At 41.2% G+C, this 26,399-nt stretch overlaps 1 protein-coding gene and 1 pseudogene across 2 annotated transcripts in view; both read left to right on the top strand.

Annotated features, from left to right (window-relative positions):
• Positions 1-25,371, top strand: part of apoba (apolipoprotein Ba) — a 38,885-nt gene extending 13,514 nt beyond the window's left edge. For both annotated transcript variants that reach the window (XM_044166404.1, XM_044166405.1), the window contains 10 exons: positions 802-975; positions 1,078-1,283; positions 1,397-1,579; positions 1,792-1,922; positions 8,346-8,556; positions 10,853-11,025; positions 11,126-11,301; positions 14,893-15,014; positions 15,240-15,613; positions 15,879-25,371. In XM_044166404.1, the coding sequence (XP_044022339.1) occupies positions 802-975; positions 1,078-1,283; positions 1,397-1,579; positions 1,792-1,922; positions 8,346-8,556; positions 10,853-11,025; positions 11,126-11,301; positions 14,893-15,014; positions 15,240-15,613; positions 15,879-23,401 (9,273 nt within the window). In that variant the 3' untranslated portion in view covers positions 23,402-25,371. The remainder of the gene's footprint in view (positions 1-801; positions 976-1,077; positions 1,284-1,396; positions 1,580-1,791; positions 1,923-8,345; positions 8,557-10,852; positions 11,026-11,125; positions 11,302-14,892; positions 15,015-15,239; positions 15,614-15,878) is intronic.
• On the top strand, positions 23,507-25,371 carry LOC122862214 (annotated as a pseudogene).
• Positions 25,372-26,399: the final 1,028 nt, after the last annotated feature.

The raw sequence follows: 26,399 nt of genomic DNA, 5'->3' as shown, positions 1-26,399 counted from the left end.
GTCAAGGTACAACATTTTAAAAGCCTTTGTTATATTGGCTAGATGACTAAAAACAAGACTGACGCATATTGACCGCACACCGATCTTCCTCAGGGTCGCAGGGTTATTGAACAAGCTTTTCTACTTTTGTTTGAGATTTAAAAAAAAATCTAATTCAAATTATCCATAACTGTGATAGTCTTCTTCTAACACATCTGATTGCTTTGGGTAACCTATTCAGAAAAAGTTACAGTTCATATGTAGCAGGTGCATGATTACACTAACATGTCAGTGTGCTAACATGATCGCAATGACAATGCTAACATTCTGATGTAAGTAATTTTTACTGTGTTCAACATATTAGCATAGCATGTCAGCATGCTAACATTTGCTAATTAGCGCTAAACACAAAGTACAGCTGAAGCTGATGGGAATGTCATTAGTTTTGCAGGTATTTGGTCATAAACCAAAGTACTGGACTAACTAACATTTTGACCTGATGATGGCACTCAAAGAATGGTCAGGGCATCATAAAGTCATATGGGGACCATAAATGTCCATACAAAATATTACAGTAATCCATCCAATAGCTGCCGAAATATTTCAGTCTGGACCAAAGTGCTGGACAGACCAACTGACCCTGGAAATATTGCTAGCTTGGCTAAAAATCAAGCAGTTAACTAAGTTATAATGTTAATGATTAGATTGTGTTCCAAAATTTGATAGTGGACTTCCATGATGTCACTAGCTATAGTTTAAAGAGATTTCCAACTCAACTGCAAGTGATATGTTAATACAACCTGTTATTGTTCTTTCCAAAAGGTCTTTTTTGCATTGACATCTAGCACTGAAAATGAAGTCTTTGCCCACTACATCTTCATGGAGAATGCCTTCTGTCTACCCACTGCCTCTGGTTTCCCTCTGAAGTTCTCACTTGCTGGTGTTTTTGCACCTGGTGCCAAAGGAGGCCTGACTCACTCATCTGCTAACATAATGGTAAGTTTGCTTCTCTATATCATGTATAATAAAATTATATTTTGTGTATGTCTGCTGTGAATTTCTGTTTACAGCAATTCTGTTGAATCCTTCTCCTTGTAGACTGACTTGTCCTTCATGCCTTCAGTTGGGCTAGAATTCATCACCCAAATGGGTGTGCATATTCCAGACTATGTGGAGGCTAGGCTTGAGATGCACACTAATATGTACCACGAGAGTTCCCTCAATGCTAAGGTCACCATGAACAGAAACCAGATGAGACTGTCCATCCCTGCTCCTAAGTCAAACACGCAGTTGCTCAGCGTTAGGTCAGTGGCACCTGTGTCAAATGATACAAAACTCTTGTGCAACTCTTAATGGTTGCTCAGTGGTTGTTCTCTCTCACTACTTCATAACTCTCCTCTCTCTTTTTGAAATACAGTAACAAGCTGCTGTCAGTCTCCTCTGGTCAAACAAAAATAGTTCCATCCCTGGTGGATGACCGGACTGACTCAACTGACTGCCAGCCCCTATTTAGTGGTCTGAAATTCTGCACAATAGTGCATTACTCCAATGCTACTTCCATGGACCAGGCCCCATATTACCCCCTGACTGGAGAAACCAGGTACAAGGAAGCCACATTAGCAAATCTGACTTGAAACCCATTGGTGGAGTCTTTTTGATTTTAGTTTTTTGTATTTAAGTAGTTTCTATTTGGGTAACTAATATGTAAATAGTTTCTGTGGTTAATTGATATTTTAATTACCCTAATGCGGTACTCAATGATTCTAAATAACCAGAGAGTCAGATTGAATGAAAACTGTGTCGTGTTCTCAGGTTTGCGGTTGAAATCCAGCCCACAGGGGGAGTCTCAGAGTACACTGCCACCATCACAGATGAAATGCTCAGAGAGGGTAAAAAGGGTCGTCATAAAATACAGTCTCTGAAGCTAACCCTGAAAGCAGAAGGTACTGTTATAAGATAATGTGTGTGTGCTTGTGTGTGCTTGTGTGTGTGTGTGTGTGTGTGTGTGTGTGTGTGCTTGTGTGTGTGCGCATGTAAATGTGTATGTGTCAGGCTGGTAAGGGCGAAGTGTGGGAATAATAATTTAACAAGTTAAAATTTGGAGGAATACATTTAAAATGTAAAAATACCGACAACGCCACCTAGGTTAGGAAATCTAGGTCTCCTGGGATATTCAGGTTATTTTATAATTGGGGGAAGAGCAGCACAGGTTGACCAAGGGTTGTGACACTCAAAAAAATGTATCCACTTTCACAATGTGTGGGGAAAAGTCTTTTGGGGCCAGTGTGCATCACGTGACAGACCCGAAGTTGTAATTGCATGGTTTGGCTACTATGTCAAATTGGCTTCAATGCCCGCAGCACTTCCTGGGGGCTCGGCGACTGCATGTTCTGCATGTGTGTTCTCTCATTCCCCATGTCCCCGACTACTGGATACTCATTCCTGCTGTTGTTCCACGACTGGCTGGCATGTGAGGGAATGACGCCGCACAGCCTGTCGTTACTTGTTACCATGGTGTAGCACTGCTGGGCCCTTCCTCTCCCTCCTTCCCTCATGAACGTGCACCATCACGGTGCAGCCATAGGTACGCTGAGGGAGATACATAGGTCTACACCAGCCATCAATGATCACATGCACACATGGATCAGCTGTCAGTCGGCTTTAACAGCTGAGACTTTTAATCTGTACCTCCTCAAGTAACCTCCCAGTTCCTGCATTTGAACTAGTAATAAAAAAACTTAACTTAACAATAACAAAAATAATATCTCTAGCCAGTGCTAAAATTGTCATAAGCAGGCTATTTTCCAGGACCCAAATGCAGGAACTCACAGGAAACGGCTGGATGAACGTGACAGTTTATATTGTGCAGATTATTATTGACACTGATGAATACTAAATCAGGCGTCACCCGTAGCCTCTCCGAGGATCCGGCAGAGCCGAGTTGGAGGCGTGACTGATGGCACTCCGGACGGAGACGAGGTGAGCAGGTTCCGGGCTGCCGAGCGTAGCGGGAAAACTGAGCCGACCAGGTGGAGGATCACTGGAGCCGGGCGTGTGGTGTGGATGGCCGGCAGTGTCCAGAGGCGAAGATTAGCTGGATGGCGAGAGTGGCGAGATAGCTGAGGCCTGGGTGATCTGAAGGGCAGACTGAGGCGGTAGTCACTGGCAGAGCGAAAGTCTGAAACAACAAGACAAGCGGAGTTATTACTGCGTAAATGTAACATTTACTGTAAAGTAACTGTTAACCTTTGATAATCTCTGTTACTTCTTCAGATTTAATAGCTTGACAATTATGACAAATATGAGTAACAAAAACAACCATATAATATTTATATCAGCCAAGTCAATTGTCAACAATTAAAGAACATTTCGAATAAACAGATGAGAGATTGATTCTTACCATATTCTCTACCTATAAATAAGGATAAAGTAAACTTTAGCCTGAGTCTTCTGGCAACTGAACATATTACAGGGCAATTAAACCTTTGTTAGCCAACTAAGACAATGAAGAGTGACTGATTTTTTTGGTGAGTATTTGGGAATATACTAACAGTGAGTATTTGGGAATAAACAGTTGCAACAGATACTGAGTAATAGGTAATGTTATTCTTATAGACATGAATCAAAGCTCATTTCCATATTTTAATAACGTCAATGTTTTGTCTGGAATGTTCATGTGAAATCAGACTGCTCTACATGAGTACCGTCCCTATAACACACTGATAGACAGTAGCAGTTCTCACTGAGTTATAAAAGCTATTCAAAATATAATCAGTTACCGTCAGTCACACTGTAATTTTCCATATTGCAGTCTGCCGTTAGAGGACATTCTGTCTTCTGACCCCTTTGTATCCTGGGGATAAGATTTTGTTGTAGCTAAGTTTCAGCAAATCAGCTCTTGCTTTTCCCTTAACCTTCACATTATTGTACCAAATGAGAAGTCAGTTGAAAATTAATGGCTCTGAATGTTTTATCATAAAAGGTAATAGGTGTGTTCATGAAAAATAACACTGGAATGATTTAGGGCATTTTTAGTTTGTTAGCCAACATTGCTAATGTCTCTCAAGTCAATGATATATCTGGGGTGGTTAAGCTTTAATATTGATTTCTGATTCGCTATAAAGTAATGTTGATTCTAAATGGGGAGTGTGATAGGACGTATGAATTTCTGATCGTTGGTAGTGAGAACTCAGGAGCGATCTTACCATTTGTGCTGTCGCCTTTTGCTGTTAATTGGGTCAATTTGGCTTGAGTATTGAATCTCACTGTTCAATTAAAGTTCGTCTTGCGTTGTCGTGTCTGAGCACATTCCGAAGAGGCGTTCTGCATAGTTTTGGGCTCTTTTGAGATCTGTAAACGAAGTCTTTATGCCGTTGTAGGTCACTAAGAGTCTTGCTGGGTAGAGTAGGCCATATTTTACACCAGGTTGGTCTCACAGTATTTCCCTGTTTCTGTTGAAGAGTGATCTCTGTTTTGCGACGGTTGGTGGATAGTTGGGGAAGATTTGTATCTTTTTGCCTTGGTATTGGAGGTTTTTTATCACTGCTGCTTTGCACAAGATGTCTTCCAGATTGTGGTAGGCCAGGGTGGTTCATGAGATGTACAACAATCTGCATTCTGTATTTATACTGTGTACTGTGTCGTGCTTAGGCACAGGAATCATTTCTACTGGCAGAATGTGTATATATTATTTATTCATTATTTACATCTGTATTTATTGACATTCGGATTGTGAATTCATCATTAAATAACCCAGAATGTGATTATGGTGTCTTCTGAACGTTGGAAATTAATTCATTAGAAAATTCAGGGAATGTCAGGGAAAATTTAAAATGAACTTATATCAAATGTCACAGTCTGTCATGTCCTCACCAGCCCTTAATCACCCACACCTGCTCCTAATTACACTCCTGCCCTCAATCAGTCCCAATCACACACAGTATATAACCACTCCACTCTCCAAACCAGGCCGCACCTTCTGGCGAGGTGCGGCCTGGTTTTCCCCCTGCACCCGTCTCAGTTTCCGACTGAGTGGTCTCGGGTGGCCTTCATAATGCTCCGGCTGGCCGGCCCGGCGCTGTACTGGGCGGGATCCCTGGCGGCACGTGAAGAGGCGGTCCTCCACTCTCTGGGCCAGTTCTTGGTGCTTTTCAGCAAGGAGTTTGGCCCGCCAAACATGTGGACATCAGCCCATCCCCAACCCGTTTGCTCGCATGCCTCCAGTTCCGAGGCCCAGCCGCCGCCGCCTGCCTTCAGTTCCGAGGTCCAGCCTTCGCCGTCCGCCTCCAGAGGGTCCACAGGCTCCGCTATGGCTTCCAGCCCGGAGGTCCGTCAGCCAGAGTCGCCAGGCTCCGCTCCGGCTTCCAGATGTCTCCAAGGCCCTGGTCGTCCACCAGTCTCCTCTCCGGTCTCCAGCCGTCTCCAAGCCCCTGGTCGTCCGTCAGAGTCCGCTCCGGTCTCCAGCCGTCTCCAAGCCCCTGGTCGTCCGTCAGAGTCCGCGACGGTCTCCAGCCGTCTCCAAGCCGTCATCCACCCGACGTGACCGGACTCCGGCCGGCTCCCCGGATCGGCATGCTCCCTGGGGGCGGGCCACTGCATCGGGGGGAGGGGGGTTTCGGCCCTCGGGAGCTGGCTGTGGAGGGGGGGGGTACTGTCACAGTCTGTCATGTCCTCACCAGCCCGTAATCACCCACACCTGCTCCTAATTACACTCCTGCCCTCAATCAGACACAGTATATAACCACTCCACTCTCCACACAGTGTCCGACCTCGTTTGTGTATAGGACTCAATGCACCAGACTATTCCAGTGTTTCTCCAGTTCCCCGTGTGTTCTCCAGTCCTCCGTGGCTTCTCCATTCCTCCTTGGTCTCTCCAGTTTCCTGTGACTTTCCTCCGGTGACTTCCCCAGATCCACTCTACCTATCTCCACACTCTCCACTTCTGGCTGTCATCTTAATAAAGACATTCCCATCCATCTCGGTGTCCTCTGCCTGTTAGTCCGTGACATCAAACCTGACGCTCAGGAATTATCAGCCTCACATGTGACTGAATGGAAATGACGATAAATTATGTAAAGTGTTTCTTGCTGACAGACAGACTTCTTTAATTGTATCTATGATAGAAGTTAATGGGGGAAATAACAGATCATGAAAAGAAAAATCTTTCTAATAAATTAATGAAGTTGGTCCTTTTGATGTTCAGTATGGAGGACCGGAACTGCCTAAATCAAAAATAAATAAATGACTCAAGACATAAATTTATATGCCATTAAATGCACCAAAAATATTACAATTAATGTAGGTATTAAATAATTTATAAAATGTGACACAAATTGATATTTCTGTTTTCATTTCCTTCTGTATATATTTACATTTGTATTAATTTCCCTATTTATTTACTTTCCCATTTAATTTTTTAAATTTTATTAATTTGTTTATTTATTCATTTATATTATTCATTAATTGATTTATGTTTTATGTATGTATTTATGTATGTATTTTCCCTTTGCATTTCCCCCCATTTATTTCCCAAAACTTATTTATTTCTGTCTTTTCTTTTTACATTTCTTTATGCATTTCTGCTTAATTATGCAAATGAAGGGGGCTGTGTGTCATGGGGTGAACTTTTCACCTATTGGCTGATCGACATCAGAGTGTATAGATCGACTATACATGCCTTGCTGCCACAACGGTGGCTTCTGGCCACTGAGGGACACAACTATTATACCGAGGAGATTTACAGCTGGCTCCGACCAGGACTCTGATCTGGATCATATTTTATGGAGAAAATATTTTCTGGCTTTCCCTTTGATGTCCTCCGGCGGCTCTGCCTCAACTCTTGGTGATTTACGGAGTTTACTGATGAACAGATAACTTAACTTAACTTGCTGCTAACTGTAAAGTTAGCTGCCATCAGCTTGTTAGCCATGCAGTCTGATTAACTAACTCTCCCCGGAGTGGGAGTTGGAGCAACGGTAGTCTAAAGCACCTGTACTACAGGAGTAAACAATTCCGACATTCCCCCGGTGCTCCCAGCTCTGAGCTCCCCGTCCAGGCAGTCAGCTAATGGGACAGCTATGGGAAAGCCATCTGTCCATCAGCAAACTCTGTAAATCACCAAAAGTTGAAGCTGAGCTATAAGGCACGCTCACAGACCCCGCTGTGAGCTGGCTGGAGCTCTCTCAAGAGGCCGGTCTCATACACAAGAAGCTTTTATTTCTCTGATGGTTTAAGTATCACAACACAAATGTTCTTGCAAAAAAAGGGAACATGTGGTTGTGGGGATTCAAGATATTTATGAATTTATGAATATGTCACTGCTCTAGCCCTAATAACGAGAACAAAAACAATAGGGTTCCACCAGCTTCCCTGCTCAGTCCCTAATAATTCCTTCAGCAATAGGGACCTCGCAGCAGTCGCTCCTCTGGCCCTAATAAAAGAGAGTGATACACTTGAGTTTAATCTGTCATCTGTCTTCACTCTTGTATGAAAATCCAGTGTTGTGATGTATCAATTCAGTGTGCTGCAGCGTCCAATCAATAACTGATATATGTGCCGGTCAGAGTCAAAGGCAGAAAGGGCTCTAAAATACATGCCTGGTTAAAAATTTACACTAAAACATGCAATGAATACACATAAAACATGTACTAAAACCTACATAGTATTACTACAACATAATAAATGAATAAAATCACGCTCAAAAAACATGCATCAACAAATGTTCACAGCAAGCCAGATACAAACACAAAAGTACACTACCCAATATTTCTGCCATGTGACATATGTGCCAGTATCCCTAGGAATTACATCCATATTGGACACATCTCACGATTTACATCCAGTGCCGACGTTGAGTGCCAATGTAGGAGGTAGTGTGTCCTTTATGTATGAACATCGAAAGTAAGAGTGTGGCTGTAGCATGTCTTACTTTCATGCAAGAGTTTGTGTCTTGTGACAAACCAGCAAATAATGTTCACCTTTTAATTAACAGTAACTACAATGTGTTCCTAATCTTAGTCAGGGGTTTTAGTTGCCTAACCCTAACCTTAACCACAGTTTATTTGCCACAACCACAGTCTTTCCCTAACCTTAACCATACTATAGCTGCCATATGCAGATATTAGAGAAAGCAAATTTTATTTGCCGTTGGATGAAAAACTTTTTGTCATTGAACATAATCCTGGGTTTTGTGAAACGGTCCCAGGATGGTACGAGCATGTACTTGAACTGTAAGAGTATATCAACTGCATATATCACTTATGACATTGATATGGGCACCTGTTAACATATTTTGAAGCCACCAGTTACCACTGTTCCTGGAGATAGACACTGACTAATTAACTGACTTTAATTTCTGCTGTTACTAGGTGATGATTCGACAGAGGCCACTGCATCTCTGAAATACAACCGCAATAAGAACATTCTCACCACTGAGGTTGTCATTCCCGACTATGATGTGGAAGCAGGCATCAAGCTGGCTGTAACTGACAGTGATGCTAAAGGGAAGAAGATGCAAGGTATCACCATTGATGTCACCAACAGGAACATTCCACACCTGACTCTTGTTGGATGCACAAGGTACATAGTTCTATAAACAAACCTTCTGTCCTTCCTAATGATAGATAATGCTGAAGTTTCAGAATCAGAAGAATTTGCTTTGGTATTTTGGTGCAAAACTATAAATGTAGTAGAAATATGAAAAAAGATAAAGTGAGTACTGCAAGAATCATAAATATAAAACTGACAATAAGATATTAAAGAATATTAAAAAATATTAGAAAATAATAAAGAATATGTACAATATGTTATTTAAATGACAGTTTGTCCAGTGTGCAAAATATTTACAACGGGAATGTTCAAAAGTTTACAGTATAAGTGTACTTTATTATGAGAGGGGGTTGGAAGAGTATGAGAGTCGGTGTAAGTGGGGGTCCCGGGCCTTGTTGATGAGGCCAGCTGCAAACAGAAAGAAACTGTTTTTGTGGTGTGAGGTTTTGGTCCTGATAGACCGCAGCCTCCTGCTGGAGGGGAGTGTCTGAAGCAATTTGTGTCTGGGGTGGGAGGAATCAGCCACAATCTTCCCTGCACGCCTCAGATTCCTGGAGGCATACAGGTCCTGGAGGGAAGGTAGATTGCAGCCAGTCACCTTCTCTCAGTGGCAGCAGCGTACCAGATGGTGATGGAAGAGGTGATGGCGGGTCTTTGTCTTTGGCAGGTTGAATTTCTTCAGCTGCCACAGGTATATCCTCTGTTGGGCTTTATTTCCCTTTATTTGGTGGGGAGCTGATGTTCAGCTCCCACTTGAGGTCCTGGGTGATGATGGTGCTTAGGAAGCGGAAGGACTCCACAATTTCGACAGGGGAGTCACACAGGGTGATGGGGGTGGGTGGGGCTGGGATCTCCCTGTAATCCACAATCATCTCCACTGTCTTGAGATCGTTGAGCTCCAGGTTGTTCTGACTGCATCAGGTCACCAGGTGGTCAATCTCCCACGTGTAAACAGACTCATCCCCATCAGAGATGAGCCCAATCAGGGTGGCGTCATCCACAAACTTCAGGAGCTTAATGGACTGGTGACTGGAGGTGCAGCTGTTGGTGTACAGGGAGAAGAGTAGAGGGGAAAGAATGCAGCATTGTGAGGAACCGGTGCTGATGGTCCGGGAGACATTTTTTCCCAACCTCACATACTGTCAGACAGGAAGTCTGTGATCCACCTGCAGGTGGAGTCAGGCACACTCAGCTAGGAGAGCTTGCCCTGCAGCAGATCCGGGATGATAGTGTTAAAGCTGAAATCCACAAACAGTGCAAATTCCACCTAGAATTTTAAAATATACAACGTTGTTGCGGTAGGGGAGGTGGGAGTCTCTGAGGTGGGCAGTTGTGCAGAGGCCCAGGCCCTTGCTGAGGAGGGAGAGGTGGAGCTGGTGGGCTGGAGCTGGTGGATGGAGTCACAGGGGATGGTGTCAGGACTGTCCCATTGTATCTCAAAGTGACAGTACAACTCATTCAGTACGTTGGCCAGGCGCAAGTTAATGGAGTGGGGACTTTTGGTTTGTAGCTGGTGATCTGTCTGAGCCCCCTCCAGACAGAAGCAGAGTCATGGGTGAGAGCTAGTGTTGGAGTTTATGAGTACAGTCGTTTAGCTTCTCTCACCACTTGCTAAACCTGTACTTTGTACTCTGTCCCTGTCTCCACTCCTGAACGCCTCTTCCTTTTCCAACTTTAGCTGTCTGAGTTTAGCTGTGAACCAGGGTTTGTCATTGGTATAACTCACCCTGGTGCCTGATGGTACACAGCAGTTCTCACAGAAGCTGATGTAGGATGTCACAGCCTCTGTGAACTCATCCAGACTGTTGGTAGCAGTCCTGAAAACATCCCAGTTAGTACAGTCCAAGCACGACCATAGGTCCTTCATAGCTTCATTGGTCCTCTGCTTTGATGTCCTCACATCAGGTTTAGAGAGCTTTAATTTCTGCCTGTAAGCAGGATTCAGGTGGACCAGAGTGTCCCAGTACAGCACGCGGGGGATGGCGTGATAGGCACTGCTTACTGTAGTATAACAGGATGTTCCAGGATATCCAGGATATTCTCCTCTCTGGTCGAGCATTTAATATACTGTCCCTATTTAGGGAGTTGATGGCTGAGATTTCCCTTGTTAAAGTCACCAAAGACAATAACTAAGGAGTCCAGGTTTGCCCACTCCACGCACAGTATCTGGTCGGTGAGCATGCGCTGTGTGTCCTTTCAACTGTGCTGCCTGAGACTATTTCTTTTTAGCAGAGAATGAGTGGATGAGAAACATCCTGGGAAATGCGAATAATTAACAAACTGAGTTGCAGTCTTGCCAACCTCCATGTCCTTGTTTGAAATGTAGACTTGACATGATGAAGGATGCCATGCTGCAACTCCAGATGGTCATTCCCCCTCTGAAAACTGAAGCCTCTGTCACTGCAACCCTGAAGAAAGATGAGGATGTGTTCATGGACATAGAGACAGCCATCAACCTCCCTGACACATCCTACCAACAGAAAGCTTCCCTCAAATACGGTAACTGTCAGCCATCATGCATATCTTCAACACAGAACACAGATTTAGAACTTTCATTCATTTGTATATTTGTGGGTGCATTTGTATTTTTTCTTTACAGATGATGACAAGTTTAAACTGGAACTGAAATCAGACCTGAATTCAGAGATTCAGAAACTGATCCCAAATGTAGAGGATCATCACAGGCAACTGCAACAGCTCATTGATGATATCCTGGACCAGAAAGTGGCAAAGACTGATATGAAACTGCGTCACATAGTAACCAAAGGAATTGAGGTAGCACTTTGACATTTGACACTATAATTATTACCTTATTACCTTATTACCCCACCAATAACTCATGAGCCATGGACATACTGATTAGTTTTTGATGTGGGTAGCGCCACCATGGTAATTTTTTATTTATTTAGCATTGCATTCCTATAACATTGTTACTCCTGATGGTTTAAAGAAGAAAGGATCAAAATCAATGCAGTGGAACCAGAGATACATTTTATGACATGCAGACTTCAAGCAGCTCCCGCTGGAGCCACATAAGGCTTTATACATTTTTTTTCACATATGGCGTAGTGCTCCCCAAGACCTGTAAACACACATTGATGTGTAAAATCAATGGAGTTCCCTTTAATTCAACAAATTTGGTACACAACATGATCCTAAAAAAGCCTATGACATAAATGGCCATAATTGAAAACATTGTGTAGTTGCAATTTAGATGACACCTGCAGATATCAACTCTGGAAATTTGACTGTAGGTTGTGCTACAGGAACATGACTAGAGTCTAACTCTTAAATTAAAATTTACACATCCTTTCACAAATCCATTTGTGATTTTCTACAAAAAAATCACTGTGATTCTTTATCACTATTCTATTAAATTTTATTTAATTTATATAAAGCAAATTCATAACAGAAGTTATCTCATTGCACTTATTATTTACAGAGACACAACAAATCCCTCCATGAGCAAGCACTTGGCAAGGAAAAACTTCCTTAAAGAGGCAGAAACCTCAGGCAGAACCAGACTCAATGGTGGGCGGCCATCTGCCGCTGCCATGTTGGGTTGAGAGGGGGGGAACAATGCAAATTCCACCTAGAATTTTAAAATAATAATGTAATGGCAGTGGTGATATTAAGATTAATAAAGTAATAATAATAGGAATGATAGTCATAGGAATAATAATGACAATAATAGTAACAAGGCCAATAACAACAATTGTAGTACAGCAGGTGGCCCACAACCAAAGATCCAGACTCTGCAGCTCCGGAGGTAGAAATACCTGCTGAACGCGAAAGAAGGACAGAGGAGAGAGACGAGAAAGCACAAAATGATGGGAGAGAGAAGATGTCGAGTTAGTAACATGCATTAATGCTATAAAAATGCATACAGATGGAGAGGGAGAGGAGGAGAGAGGAAAGAGGTGCATCATGGGAAGTTTCCCAGCAGTCTAGGTCTATAGCAGCATAACTAAGGGATGGTTAAGAACTCACACAAGCCAGCCCTAACTATAAGCTTTATCAAAGAGGAAAGTCTTAAGCCTACTCTTAAATGTGGAGATGGTGTCTGCCTCCCGACCTGGTTTTACTTTTGGAAACTCTAGGAACCACAAGAAACCCTGCATTCTGGGAGTGCAGTGTTCTAGTGGGGTAAAAAGATATTATGAAGTGCCTGACCATTAAGAGCTTTGTAGGTGAGGAGAAGGATTTTAAATTCCATTCCGGATTTTACAGGGAGCCAGTGCAGAGAAGCTAATATTGGAGAAATATGATCTATTTTCCCTAGTTCTTGTGAGTACACGTGCTGCAGCATTCTGGATCAAATGGAGAGTCTTAAGGGGCTTATTCAGGCAGCCGGATAATAAGGAATTGCAGTATTCCAACCTAGAAGTAACAAATGCATGGGCTAATTTTCCGGCATCATTTGAGACAGGATGTGCCTGATTTTTGCAATGTTACATAGGCAGTCCTTGAAGTTTGTTTCATGTGGGAGTTAAAGGATAAATCCTGATCAAAGATAATTCTGAGGTTCCTTACGGTGGTGCTGGAGGCAAGGCAAGTACCATCTAGAGTAACTATATCTTTAGATAATGTGACTCGGAGGTGTTTGGGGCAGTTTTGTCAGAGTTTAACATCAGAAAATTGTAGGTCATCCAGGTTTTTATGTCTTAAGGCATGCTTGAAGTTTAGCTAACTGGTTAATTTCATCTGGTTTGATCGATAGATATAATTGGGTATCATCTGCATAACAATGAACGTTTATGGAGTGTTTCCTAATAATATTGCCTAAAGGGAGCATTTATAAGGTGAATAGAATCTGTCCAAGCACAGAACCTTGTGGAACTCTGTGATAACTTTGGCGTGCACTGAGGACTCACCGCTAACATGTACAAACTGAGATCAGTCTGATAGATAGGATTTAAACCAGCTTAGTGCAGTTCCTTTAATGCCAATTGAATGTTCCAGTGTCTGTAATAGGATGTGATGGTCAATGGTGTCGAACACAGCACTAAGTTCTAACAAGACAAGTACAGAGACAAGCTCATTGTCTGATGCAATTAAAAGGTCATTTGTAATTTTTAACAGTGCTGTTTCTGTGCTGTGATGCACTCTAAATCCTGACTGAAAATCCTCAAATAAACTATTGTCACTTAGAAAGTCACACAACTGATAGGCGACTGCTTTCTCGAGGATCTTAGAGAAAAAGGGAAGGTTAGATACAGGTCTATAGTTGGCTAAAATCCCTGGATCAAGAGTGAGCTTTTTAAGAAGAGGTTTAATTACAGCTATTTTAAAAGACTCTGGTACCTAGCCTGTAAATAAAGACAGATTGATCATATCCAGTAAAGAAGTGCTAACTAAGGGTAAAAGTTCTTAAAGCAGCCTAGTTGGAATGGGGTCTAAGAGAGAGGTTCATGGCTTAAATGAAGAAATCGTTGAAGTTAGTTGAAGAAGGTCAATCGAGCAAAGCAGTCTAATTATATATCAGGATGCAGTTGTTTCTAAGGTTCCTGTGTTTGAAGATAAATCAGTACTGGTTGAGGGCAGGACTTGATGAATTTTTTTCTCTAATAGCTAAAATTTTATTATTAAAGAAGCTCATGAAGTCGTTACTACTGAGGGCTATAGGAATACATGGGTCAACAGAGCTGTGACTCTCTGTCAGCCTGGCTGCAGTGCCAGAAAGAAACCTGAGGTTGTTTTTATCATTTTATATTAATGATGAGTAGTAGGCTGCTCTGGCATTACAGAGGGCTTTCCTATATGTTTTAAGACTCTATGTTTTAAGCTTCTTCCATCTTGTTGGAATGTCATTCCCTTTCAAGTTTTCGCGATATTTGCTTTAATTTGCGGGTTTGGGGGTTATAACATGGAGCTAACCTTCTTTGGATTCATTTAAGCTACATATTCTAACATATTCTTCATGACCCAGCCAGGTTTCAGTAAGACACTATAAGTCAATATGATACTCTGATACTAGTACAGCATTAGATGACAGAGATCTGATGGTTAAGAGTCCACATTTAATTCTCCTATTTTGTTTTGCTATTTCAGCGTTTTTGTTTAGGTTTTTATGTATAACTCCTCTTTTGTTAATTTAAGATTTTATTCATTTAAGTGGTCGGGGGCAGACTCCGTCACTAAGGAGTTCTGGAAGCGCAGAGAAGTGTGTAGAACTGCAACTCTGCCTCCTGGTCTCAACTCTGAGTTGTCATGGTTTTGGGCCACTAATAAACTCGCTATGTGTATTTTGATTCCAGATCCAGATCCAGGTGCAGGTTAAAACCTTCTACACATTATCTGTTGGTAAATGAACAAATTCAGAGGACTGTGTAGTGAAATGTAATTTATTTTCATGTCACCCTGAAGGCAGGTAATATATGGCTGGACAAATTGACAGCACGACTCCCCTATCTTAAAAACCTGCGAAGTAAGAAGAGCATCTCAGATCTCACCTTGCCAACCCTACCTGGGAAACTCTTTCTGCAGTTGTAAGTGTTTAATATAGAGTTTAAGAACATGCTTACATACTTGCTTTCATATTCATATTGCATTTCGCATTACTGGGCATATACCTTAACTCAATAGTTCAGCTATACTAGTTGTTCTGTCCTCTGAATCCCTATCCATGTACAGTTTGTTCATATATTTTCAGATGCAAAGTCCAAAATAGGAATGATATTGATTATGCTTTTTTTTTTTTTTTACCTCAACAGTGACAGTTTGTTCCAATACCAGTTTAACAAGGATAAGATGTCCATCTCGCTTTCTCTTCCACTTGGAGGCAAAAAGTCAGAAGAACTGAACATCCCAACCACTCTGTCTATTCCCCTCATAGATTTGCCAGAGCTAGGCTTATATATCCCTGCCAAAAACTATCCACTACTATTATTCACTATACCGCCTTCTTTGGATTTCACTGTTCCCCTTCTCGGTCTGGCTGAAGCATCCACCAAGATCCACAGCAATTTCTACAACTGGGAAGGCTCCATCTCTGGGGGCAACATCACTGTTGATGTCCCCAGCTACATTGCACAGTACAAGGCCATGGCCCAATCACCTTTCAACCTACTGTCATACAAACTTGAAGGTAAACATTCTCCTAAGATGTAAATTCTTAATAGTTAAAAAATAAGGATGTGGGGTTTTGTTATCTTTGCTCAGTGAAAGTAGCATAATGGGTAAGATTTTGAAGACTTTGTGCATATTTAGTTACTGATAGTTGGTCAAAATTTAGTTTTTTTGTGAAATTGACCTTCAACATAAAGCATGTGTTTATCAGAGCTTATTCTACATCTTTGCCTGTATTGTTACAGATACTGATAATGGTATAATTTCTTTCTGTCTGTTCCAAGGAACCGGGATGATGTCAGGAAGAGCTGATGATAACCTGAAGTATCTTCTAAATTGTTCCTTCAGCCATAGCCTCATTGACACAAGCTTCAGTGTCTTAGAAACGTTAAGAGTAACAAACAAATTAAATGCAAGAGCCATCTATAAGATTGAAGCCTCTAGTCCAGTAGGCCTGCAAGGCTCTCTCTACTACTCTGCTCAGTCAGCTTCCACTCTAGATTCAGATGAAGTCTCAGGAGATGGCACTGTGGACGGATCGCTTAAAATAGGTTCATTCTACACCAATACCTCATACACCCAGAGCTACAACCTGCGTCCACTAGATAGAGAAGGAAGAGGAGAGTCCACCCTGCACTTCAACTCGCCATTCATCCAAGTTCACAACATGATCCATGGAGTCTACGCAAACTCTGAGTTGAACATTGTGTCCAAAACCTATGCCCAAAAAGACATCCTCAAGCATGTAGCAGAGCTCAAGTATAAAGATGCACAACTGACCCTAAAGTGCAACGCTGTTGCCACAGCCATGGGTAAATCACTCAATAGCAAAGTTGAGCTTGGCGTGTCCAGCCACATGGCCATCCTCAGAACTGAGTCACAGGCAGATGATAACACAAATAGGGCATACTCACTTTTAACAGGATTGCTGGATTCAAATGGGCTTGAGATAAACTCTGAAGGTTCTTTCACCTTTGACACAGGTCATCGTGGATTGCACAAAGCTTTTGTTATGGTTGGCAGAAGTGGTCTGACCACAAGTGGAACTAACAGCATTCAGTGCAGCCCTGTCACAGTGGAGAATACCTTCAACGGTGTCATAGGCAACAGTGGAGCAACCCTGTCCTCCAGGACCAAAGCAATGGCTGAGGAGAGCAGAGGAGAGCTGAACATCGAGGGTAAAATCACAGCTGCAGCAGCCTCTTTGTATGGTGTCCTCAAGGGCCATGTATACGATGCAACCACAATAAACAACATGAATTTTGTACTGAACCAAAGGGCTCTGACTTTTACTAGCAATACCATGGGAACATTGAAGAAGATGAATACAGAAAATAGCCACACACTGACCCTCACTCTATGGACCCTAGCCCTCCACTCCAAAACTAACAACTTCATCTGTGAAGATATTTACTACAAGCAAGACACCAAGGTTGATATGAAGCCATTTCTTATATCATTTGATATGACAAATGACCTCAAGTTTTATGATATCAGTTTGAACAATGAAGGCCACATTGAGCTTGAGCCAATTAAGGTGGATCTGAGTGGAAGTATGAAGGGAGCTTATGGAGAAGAACACAACATTAAACATACCTATGAACTCAACTATCACGATATGGCCGGTACAATGAAATACAGCACATCTGGAAATGTAATGGATGCTCAGGTAAGTCACAACTGTGAACTTGAGTTTGCTGGACTTTCCTCCAAGTCAAACTGTGAAGCACGAATAATTTCTGAGCCTCTACATTTTGACAGCACCATTCGCACCATGGCACTACCTTTCAGCCTCACTGTTGATGCTCATGTCAACGGTGATGGAGAAATTAATCTATACGGGAAGCACACCGGACAGCTCTACAGCAAGTTGTTGGTTAAAGCTGAGCCCCTAGCTCTTGCATATTCGCATGACAGCTGGATATCAACAACACAAACGCTTCCAAGTGGGGAGTCTTCCACTAATTTAGACAACAAATTGGATGGCCTCCTGACACCAAATGACCAATCTCTAACCTGGAAAGTAAAATCTAAACTAAACAACCATGTGTATAACCAGAACATCAGTACGTACAATAATCCTGAGAGGATTGGATTTGAGTTTTCAGGAGTAATGTTAACAGACATTTTCAGCAAATTGAGTAAAGACAAGAGATCAGTATCAGAAATTCAAGATTTCAGTTTGGCTGGTTTCCTCAAGTATGACAAGAACAGTGACTGTCATATAATTGAGATCCCATTCATCAAGAGCTTTCCTGCTGCTTTTGAGCTGCTCAAGAACACACTTGTACAAGCCTTAGAATCGCTTCAACAGTTCATCAACAATTCAGATATCAATCAGCTAATCACTGACTTTAGAGCCAAGTTAGATCAGCTACCAATGCAACTGAGTGACTTAATGCGAGAAATTGACTTGGAGAACAAAGTGAATCAACTAAAAGCAAAACTTGATTATTTGATCAATGAATTTGCTGTAACAATGGATGACTTGGAGGTTGCGATGAACAACTTGAGAAAGAACTTTGAAAATACGGTGATGGACATTGCCACCAAAATTAGACACCTCATCCTTATAGTGGAAGACTATGTCAAGGCTGGACACCTTGCTGACAAGATAACAAATGTACTTTCACAATTTGGAAATCAGCTTTGTGCCTTTGATGAGAAGTATGAAATCAAGCAGTCACTCGTCAAAGTACTTGATGCCATCGAGGACATCGTCAGACAGATTGATTTACAGAAGCTCACAGAAAGCAGTGCTGCATGGCTACGAGAACTTGATTCTAAATATGGAATCTTGAAGAAAATAAAAGACAAACTGTCTGAAATGGAACAGGCCATTGAGAACTTTGACATCAATATGTTTTTCCAAGCTGTAAAGGATTACCTTCTCTCAATTGATTTTGCCATGTATATTCAGCAGCTATCATATAAAATACCCTCTTCAGAGATAGCAAAAGTGATTGAATCTATGAATGATGTTATTGTCAACTGGATTGACGAATATGAAATCCCCAACAAACTAAATACAGTGTATTCTTACATTAGGGATCTACTTTTAAAATACGATCTTGATGATAAATTTAAAGAAATAATGGATCAGGTAGTGATTCTCATCAAGGAATTCAAAATTGAAGAGACTGTGCAATCAATGGTAGATTCTCTGAAATCTATCAACTTTGAATTTGTTGTTGATAAGATTCTGCAATTTCTGCACAATGTGACAAGCCAGCTCAGAGCAATTGACTTTAAGAAAAGCATTGATGACCTTAATGAATGCATTTCTTCAATGCTTAAGTCAATTAAAGAATTTGACTACAGTACATTTGTTGATGAGACCAACAAGAAGATTACTGAACTAACAACCTATATCAATGAGCAGATTAAAACATATGAGATTGTGCAAAAAATTGAGGCAGTTAGGGAATTTTTCAGAGTGATCCAAAGTTCCATCTTCACATATCTGGACGAACTCAAAAACACAAAGGTGGCTGACACTCTAAAGAAACTGAAAAATTTGATTAACACTACATTTTATAATGACATCAAGATGAAAGTGCAGGATGTCCTTGAGGACATGAGACAAAGAATCCTTGACATGGATATCAGAGACGAAATATACACTTACCGCCAAAGAGCAAGTGAATCCTACAGCAATATGGTTGCCTACATTTCTACGAAGTTTAACCAACTGATAGAAAAGATCAGAAAAGTGGCGAAGGACAATGAGAACCTCACCCAGATGAAGCAAGCTGTAGATGGAGTTCTTGGCGCATTGAAAAGAGCTGAGATTGAAGTTCCCACTTTTACTGTACCTCTCACTGACCTTGTCATTCCAGCATTTACAGTCAACCTAAACAAACTGCAGGAGATCAGCATCCCAGCTCAAATTTCAGTCCCTGAGTTCACCATTCTCAACTCTTACACAATTCCTGCCTTTACCATAGACTTTGATGAGATCAAAGCAAATATAGTTGCAATCATAGATGACATCAGAGAATTTGAGATCCAAATGCCTGACCCTGAGGAAATCTTTGGTGACCTAAAAGTTCTCTACCTATCTGAACTACCAGATCTCACCTTCCCAGAAATAACTCTTTCAGAAATAAAATTTCCAGCCATCAACATCCCCATATTAAATCTGAAGGACTTTGAAATCACAATGCTTCCAATTCCAGAGATCAAATTGCCTGAGTTTCCCAGTGATATTTGTATCCCTGTTTGCGGCAAAGTCCATGGAGAATTTAGAGTGAACTCCCCACAGTACATGCTTGTAACTACAGGGAAGATTGAGAACTCAACGTCCATACAAAATACGCCACAGTTTACAGCCACTATTACTTCTCATGCCAAATCACCCATTAAGCCCCTCAAATACACCTTTGAAGCCACTGCTCAGTTGGAAGCTCCCAGAATGAATAAGTTGCTATTCACAGAAACAGTGAAAGCTACACATATGGCCTTCTCCATTGATCATGAAGGGTCCTTGACACTCACTGGCTCTTCTGCTGAGGCCTCTGCTAAGACTACTACCAAGGCCACAACCCAAATTTACACGGCAGACTTGGTCAACGATATGGCACTTACAGTGAAGAGAGGAATCTCTGCAGCCATATCTACAACATACAACCACAACTTGGATATCCCATCAATTGAAACTTCAAGTCAGGTATCAATGAAACAGAATATAGCAGCCACAATTGAATCTGGCAGAATTACCATGACTGATGAAACTACTGGGAATGGAAAGTGGTCCATTCAAGACTACTCTGATGAAGGTACACACAAAAGCAAGGTAGAATTCAACATAAATTTTAGCACTGCCAAGTTAACTTTTATAGGAGAAACAGACTGTAAGGCCTTGAAATCGAAGCAAACGCTTACTGCTGAATTAGTGATCTTAAGCCATATCACTGCTGAAGCAAGATGTGAAACTGAAGTTGGATCTGTCAAGAAGAGTGTTACGGTTTTAAATGGAGAGGTTCACATTGGGGACTTGAAAGTAGCACTGACAGCCTCTCATGATACTGAATTCACTGAAAGTCTGATTGGATCCATGGCCACCTCGTTGGAATTCATGGCCCATCCATTTGAAATTGTACTCGATGTTAAGAATAAAATAAACTCAAAGATTTTCTTCCCCCTGAAACTCACTGGTAAGGTGGATCTCCAGCATGATTTTGGTGTCATACTAAACCCTGAGAAGCAGCGTGCTTGTTGGTTTGCTTTGGCAAGATTCAACCAGTACAAGTACAATCACAACTTCACAGCAGAAAACAATCAAATGGACATTTTCTTTCACTCATCAGCTAATGGAGAGGTTAATCTGGACTTTTTGACTGTTCCTCTCTCTATCCCAGAGATAACTGTACCTTATTTCAAAATTAAAACCCCTGAGGTCAGAGACCTCTCTCTGTGGGAAAGCGCTGGATTCAAAACCTTGCTTACCACTCCTCAACAGTCATTTGATATGAACCTGAAGCTTAATTACTACAAGAACCCTGATACGCACAGCTTTGAATTACACTTTGAACCAATCTACAATGCAATCAGTGACAATGCCAACATCATCCATGCTCAATTTGAACAATGTAGAGACAAAGTAGTTGCACTTCTAAAAGATTCGTACAACCAAGCAAAGTCGCAGTATATCAACCACAAAATTGACACTTCTAGCGTGCCTCCTAGAGTTTTCACTATCCCTGGATACAAAATACCAATATTGAATACTGAGGTTTCCGCTTTCAGGGCTGAGATGCCAGCCTTTAGCTACTTTGTTCCCAAGGAGGTCAATACACCAAGCTTCAAAGTTCCAGCACTGGGTTTCTCTGTGCCATCCTACACCCTTGTGCTACCATCTTTGGAGTTACCTGTCATCCATGTTCCAGAAACTTTAAGTGAAATAAAGCTGCCCACCTTCACACTACCAGCCATTCAGAACAACATTGTGGTCCCAGCCATGGGTAACATAACTTGTGACTTCTCCTTCAAATCCACTGTAATTACCTTAAGTGCTAATGTTGGCCTTTATAACCAGTATGACATTGTTGCTCGGTTCGGTGCTTCCTCAACATCTGTGTTTGACATTTTGAATGGAAAAATTGATGGCACCACCAGTTTGACAAGGAAGAGAGGAATAAAACTGGCCACCACTGTGTCTCTGGAGCATAACAATGTGGAAGCAAACCATGAATGTGCTGTTAGTCTCACCAAAAGGAGCATGGAAGCTTTTGTAGCCAACACTGCAAAAATCAATCTACCATTTCTCGATCTAGAATTGAATCAGGAACTCATCGGAAATACGAAGACCAAGCCAAATGTTGCTTCCAAGAAAAAACTAAAATACATGTTTAACATTCCTCTGATTGAGTCTGTAGGCAAAGGAAACCTCAATATTAACTGGGCACTAGAAGCACTTTCTTCCTATGTATCAATGGAGACCTCTACCCAAGGGAAGTCAGACATAACGATAATGGATAGTTGTAACTTTGCTGGAGATCTAGAAAATGAGGCCAGTTTCTACCTTAATGTCAATAGCCTGCGTTCAACTTTCAGGACTGTCTTAAACTCAAACATTGACAAACAGGAAAAACAAAAACGAAGCTCAAACAATAACATCTTCCAGTTTGACTTGAATAACAACTTGGCTTTTGATGTCTCCTTGTGGCGTATGTTTGTAACAGTTGATTACACGAGCAATAACAATGCCGATTTTGCATCTTTCAACACAAATGGAAAGCACATTGTTAAAGGAGAACTAGATTTTGTTCCTTTAACAACCTTCAAGACTACATTTAACATTGATGCAAGTCAGCCAAGTAGTTTGGGTCATGCTGGACTCATTCAGAGCATCAACCTTGCCGTCAGCTCAGAGAAGCAGTCATTCATCTGGAGTGGTAAGGAACAGCTAGCATCTCTCATACATGCTTCTGATTTAATGGTGTCCAGTGATGAATCTGAAGTACGCATGGACTTGACCGGATCAGTGGAAGGCCACCTAGCTTTCTTGAAATCAGTTAAGCTTCCTGTACATCAGAAGACCCTCTGGGATGTGCTCAGGTTTTATCAGGTCACAAATATGGACAACTTACAATTTTTTAACATCTCTTCCAGCATTGTATACACAAAGGCCATGGATGGCCAGGAGTATATGATACCATGTAAACTATTTGAAAACAGCGTAACTTTTAGCATCCCTGAGATTAGCATTGCAGTGCCTTCTTGGGTAAAAGAAATTCCACACTCCATAAGGAACATAAACATGAGATTTGAAAACCCTGATGCCCCTGATCACCTCACTCTTCCCCCTGTAATCTCAGTTCCAGCCTTTATTGTGCCATTTACCAACTTGCATGTGAAACCCTTCATAATTGATCCTAAGAATCTTAACATCCCTAAGGTGATCACCACCACAGCCTTTGAAATCATGCTGCCTGGCTTGCCAATAATGTCAGTGCCCAGTTACGATGTTAAAACAGAGTATCTACACGGGAAAATGTCATTCCTTTCATTCAAGATGCCACAATATGAAATCAAAGTCTTGTCTTTCACATTACCAAAATCCTTTACCATTGGAGAGCACACCATCAGCCTAAATGAAATCACAAGCCAGATTTCAAACTTTGTACTTCCAACCATCATCATTCCAGAGCAAAAAATTGAAATCCCTGAAATTACCCTACATCTGCCTTCAAGTGTGTTTATCCCAGCTTTTGGAGTCCTCAGTGCCACTCTGAAGGTTTCCTCCCCTATTTATAATGTGTCAACAACTGCTAACCTGGAGAAGAAGAATTTTTATCTTATGTAGGAGATCTGGTTAGTGTTGTTACAAGCTAATGTATGACGCTCTTTAAGATGCTGCCCTTGGTTGAACAAGATAATTTGACTTACTGTAATATAAATCTTCCTCAGGATGAAGCGCCAAACCCTCTGGCTGATTCGATATAAGTTTTTTTTTTCCCAAAGGATGATTTTCTGCCTATGTGAACAGTTCTCGCTAATTGGTCGACCAAAGATGCACTAGAAAATACCTTTGCTAACACCTGTTTCTGTTTTAAAGGGAGTCTCATCATACTCTCAATGTTGACATCACCAGCCGAACATTTGTTAATGTGAGCTTCCGCTTTGCTTCCCGCAAAGATGGCATCTATGTATCTATGTCTTCTCCATCCTCTGGTTTCCTTGGATTGCATTTTCAGAAGAGGGCTACGTCACAGTTGTATGGAAAACTGTTTAGTCGCTACCTGGTATGACGCACTTATAGCTCTTTTATTTGCATATTGTTGTCAACAGTAAACAATTTTCAAATCTACAGGTGACTGATACTATGTAGTGCAACTTGACACTGTTTTAACTATTATTCTACTCAATTTCTTACCTCAACTTCAGTCTACTCCTGAAAAGGATACTGATGTTTTCACTGCCAAAGCCACACTGAGAAACTCTCAGAAGGTGATGTTACAGATATCATGGAATTGGGACTTCCACCATGATGTGATTGAGGGGACCAAGGACAGGATTCCTGCTATGATACTGTGCTCAAGTTCATTAACAAGTATCACACCGACCACTTTGGCTTTGATCTCAACCGTGGTGGCATGAAGCTGAAAAACTCAGTTTCCAGTGTCATAGAGAGAGCCTATTATGAGGTTCTTATGTCTTTTAACACACTGCAGAATTCAATCAAACACCTCAGTGATCAAGGAAAAAACATGTACAAGAAGGCTTCTGACAGCTTGATGTCCATGAGTGTGCAGGATGTTACAGACAGGTTAGCTCGCGAGGCTAGACAAATCTTGAAACAAAGTGAAGACAAGATTTATGTCTTGCTAGATGCAGTTACACAGTTCTTAAGTGACACAAATGTTACAGTGCCTGGATCTGAAGAGAAGCTTTCAAGCCTGGAGATGTTCCAGCGAGCTAGTCGGTCTGTATCAAGAGCCACTGACAGGGAAATCCAAAGGTTTGCTAGCCTCATGGAGAAGATTTTTAGATACATTCTAGAGTTCACCATACCTGGAACTGATGTTGTTGTTAATGGAAATGAGAGCATGGACAAATTGAAGCCTTCTACGAGATCTGTATATGATCAGCTAAGACATTCAGTGCGCAGGGGTTTCGATTTGCTTCATAAGGCAGTTAATGATCTCCTCCAGATGATTGCTGAAAAAAGCGAGAATGTCATCACCTACCTAAAAGATGAAAACATGAAAATTGCTTCTCAAGTTGCTACCATCTATGCAGAGGTTCTGCAGTCTGTAAAACAACATAATGAGGAGGCAAAGAGATGTGTGGCTGCGTATAAAGACTTTACCAAACTGAAGATTCAAGAAGCTTATGATGCTTTAAGTATGGAGCATGTAAATGACAATACCAAAGAGTTTATCAGTATTTTGCACTCACATCTCTACAGAAGACTTAATGAAAGCGTAGCTCTACTGAGAAGGACATCTCAGAGCACAGCACCGTACATTAGAGTGAGCAATAAAAAAATGGACGTTGAAATTCCTTTACCTTTCCTTTGGAAATCTTTCAGAGAATGGCCAACGCAATCCAGGCAGTGAATCATGCCTCTCTTGATAAAGTTGTTTCATTATGGCTGACTGAATTTATGTCTGTGTGGAAAAAATTACTTTTTGTTTGATGCCAAATAAAAATGTGTTTAAAGGTGTTTTACCTTACATCAATATATAAGTAATTCTTATGTGAGAATTCTTTGAAATTTGACTATTCATCCAATTATGACATAGTGTTCAATTAAACAATACTGAATACTGATTTTTGTGTTTGCCATACTGTCTCAACATTTCCTTATTAAATCAATAAACCAGAAACCTTTCGATATCTATGAAAGAATTATTAGTAGCAAAGGGAGACATCTGTCCTAAAGATATTATAATTTCCAAATGCTTGTTTTCAGTGTTTTCCCTAGCAAATATTCAAATTAAATGTGCAAGTTTAAGTCAGTGATTGTGGAAAATATACATAACAAAAGTTTTATTTTTTACTTTAATGGCACAATTTTGCACAAGGCTGGATTGTCAACCAGCAAAGCTGGTAACCGCCCCATTGCTCCAGTCCCCAGGGCCCCCCAAAAGCTCAAGATTTACTGTGTGGCAATTTGTTTGTGGAACATGATCAACTGTAACTTTGTTTGGGAATATGTACTACTAAAACACAATAGCAATTGACAAAATAAGCAGTGGTTGAAAGTAACTACACTTACTCAAGTACTGTACTTTTCTGTACTTTCTGATTTTACATAAAAAAAATAATAAGTATACAATACATTGTTAAAGACTTGGCTTGTGACCCCTTCCAAAAAAAGCTGTGTCTAGTTGGGGCCACTTGACACATTACAGATATCTATGAGATGTTAGCAGTTCCACCAAAAAGACATGTCCCCTCTAAACTCCCACGTGGTTTAATTTTAATAACTGTTTGAGGCCCAAATCAAAAAACAACAACAATAACCTTAAACAAAACAAAGACTTGTGTGGCAGAACATGTTTTTTTCTTCTTTCCTTGAAGTTATTGTACTTGGCCCCAAACACCTCCGAGACACATTATCCAAAGATATAGTTGCTCTACATAGCATTGTCCTGGCCTCCAGCACCACCTTGAGGAACCTCAGAGATATCTTTGATCAGGATTTATCCTTTAACCCCCAAAGGAAACAAACTTCAAGGACTGCCTTCTTTCACGTACGTAACATTGCGTAACATTGAACAAAAATCAGGCACATCCTGTCTCAAAATGATGCCGAAAAACTAGTCCATGCATTTGTAACTTCTAGGCTTGACTAT

The sequence above is a fragment of the Siniperca chuatsi genome, linkage group LG15 (genome assembly GCF_020085105.1).
Source record: "Siniperca chuatsi isolate FFG_IHB_CAS linkage group LG15, ASM2008510v1, whole genome shotgun sequence".
Lineage (NCBI taxonomy): Eukaryota > Metazoa > Chordata > Actinopteri > Centrarchiformes > Sinipercidae > Siniperca > Siniperca chuatsi.
Note: the sequence above shows the minus strand (reverse complement) of the source record. Positions and strands in the feature narration are given on the sequence as shown.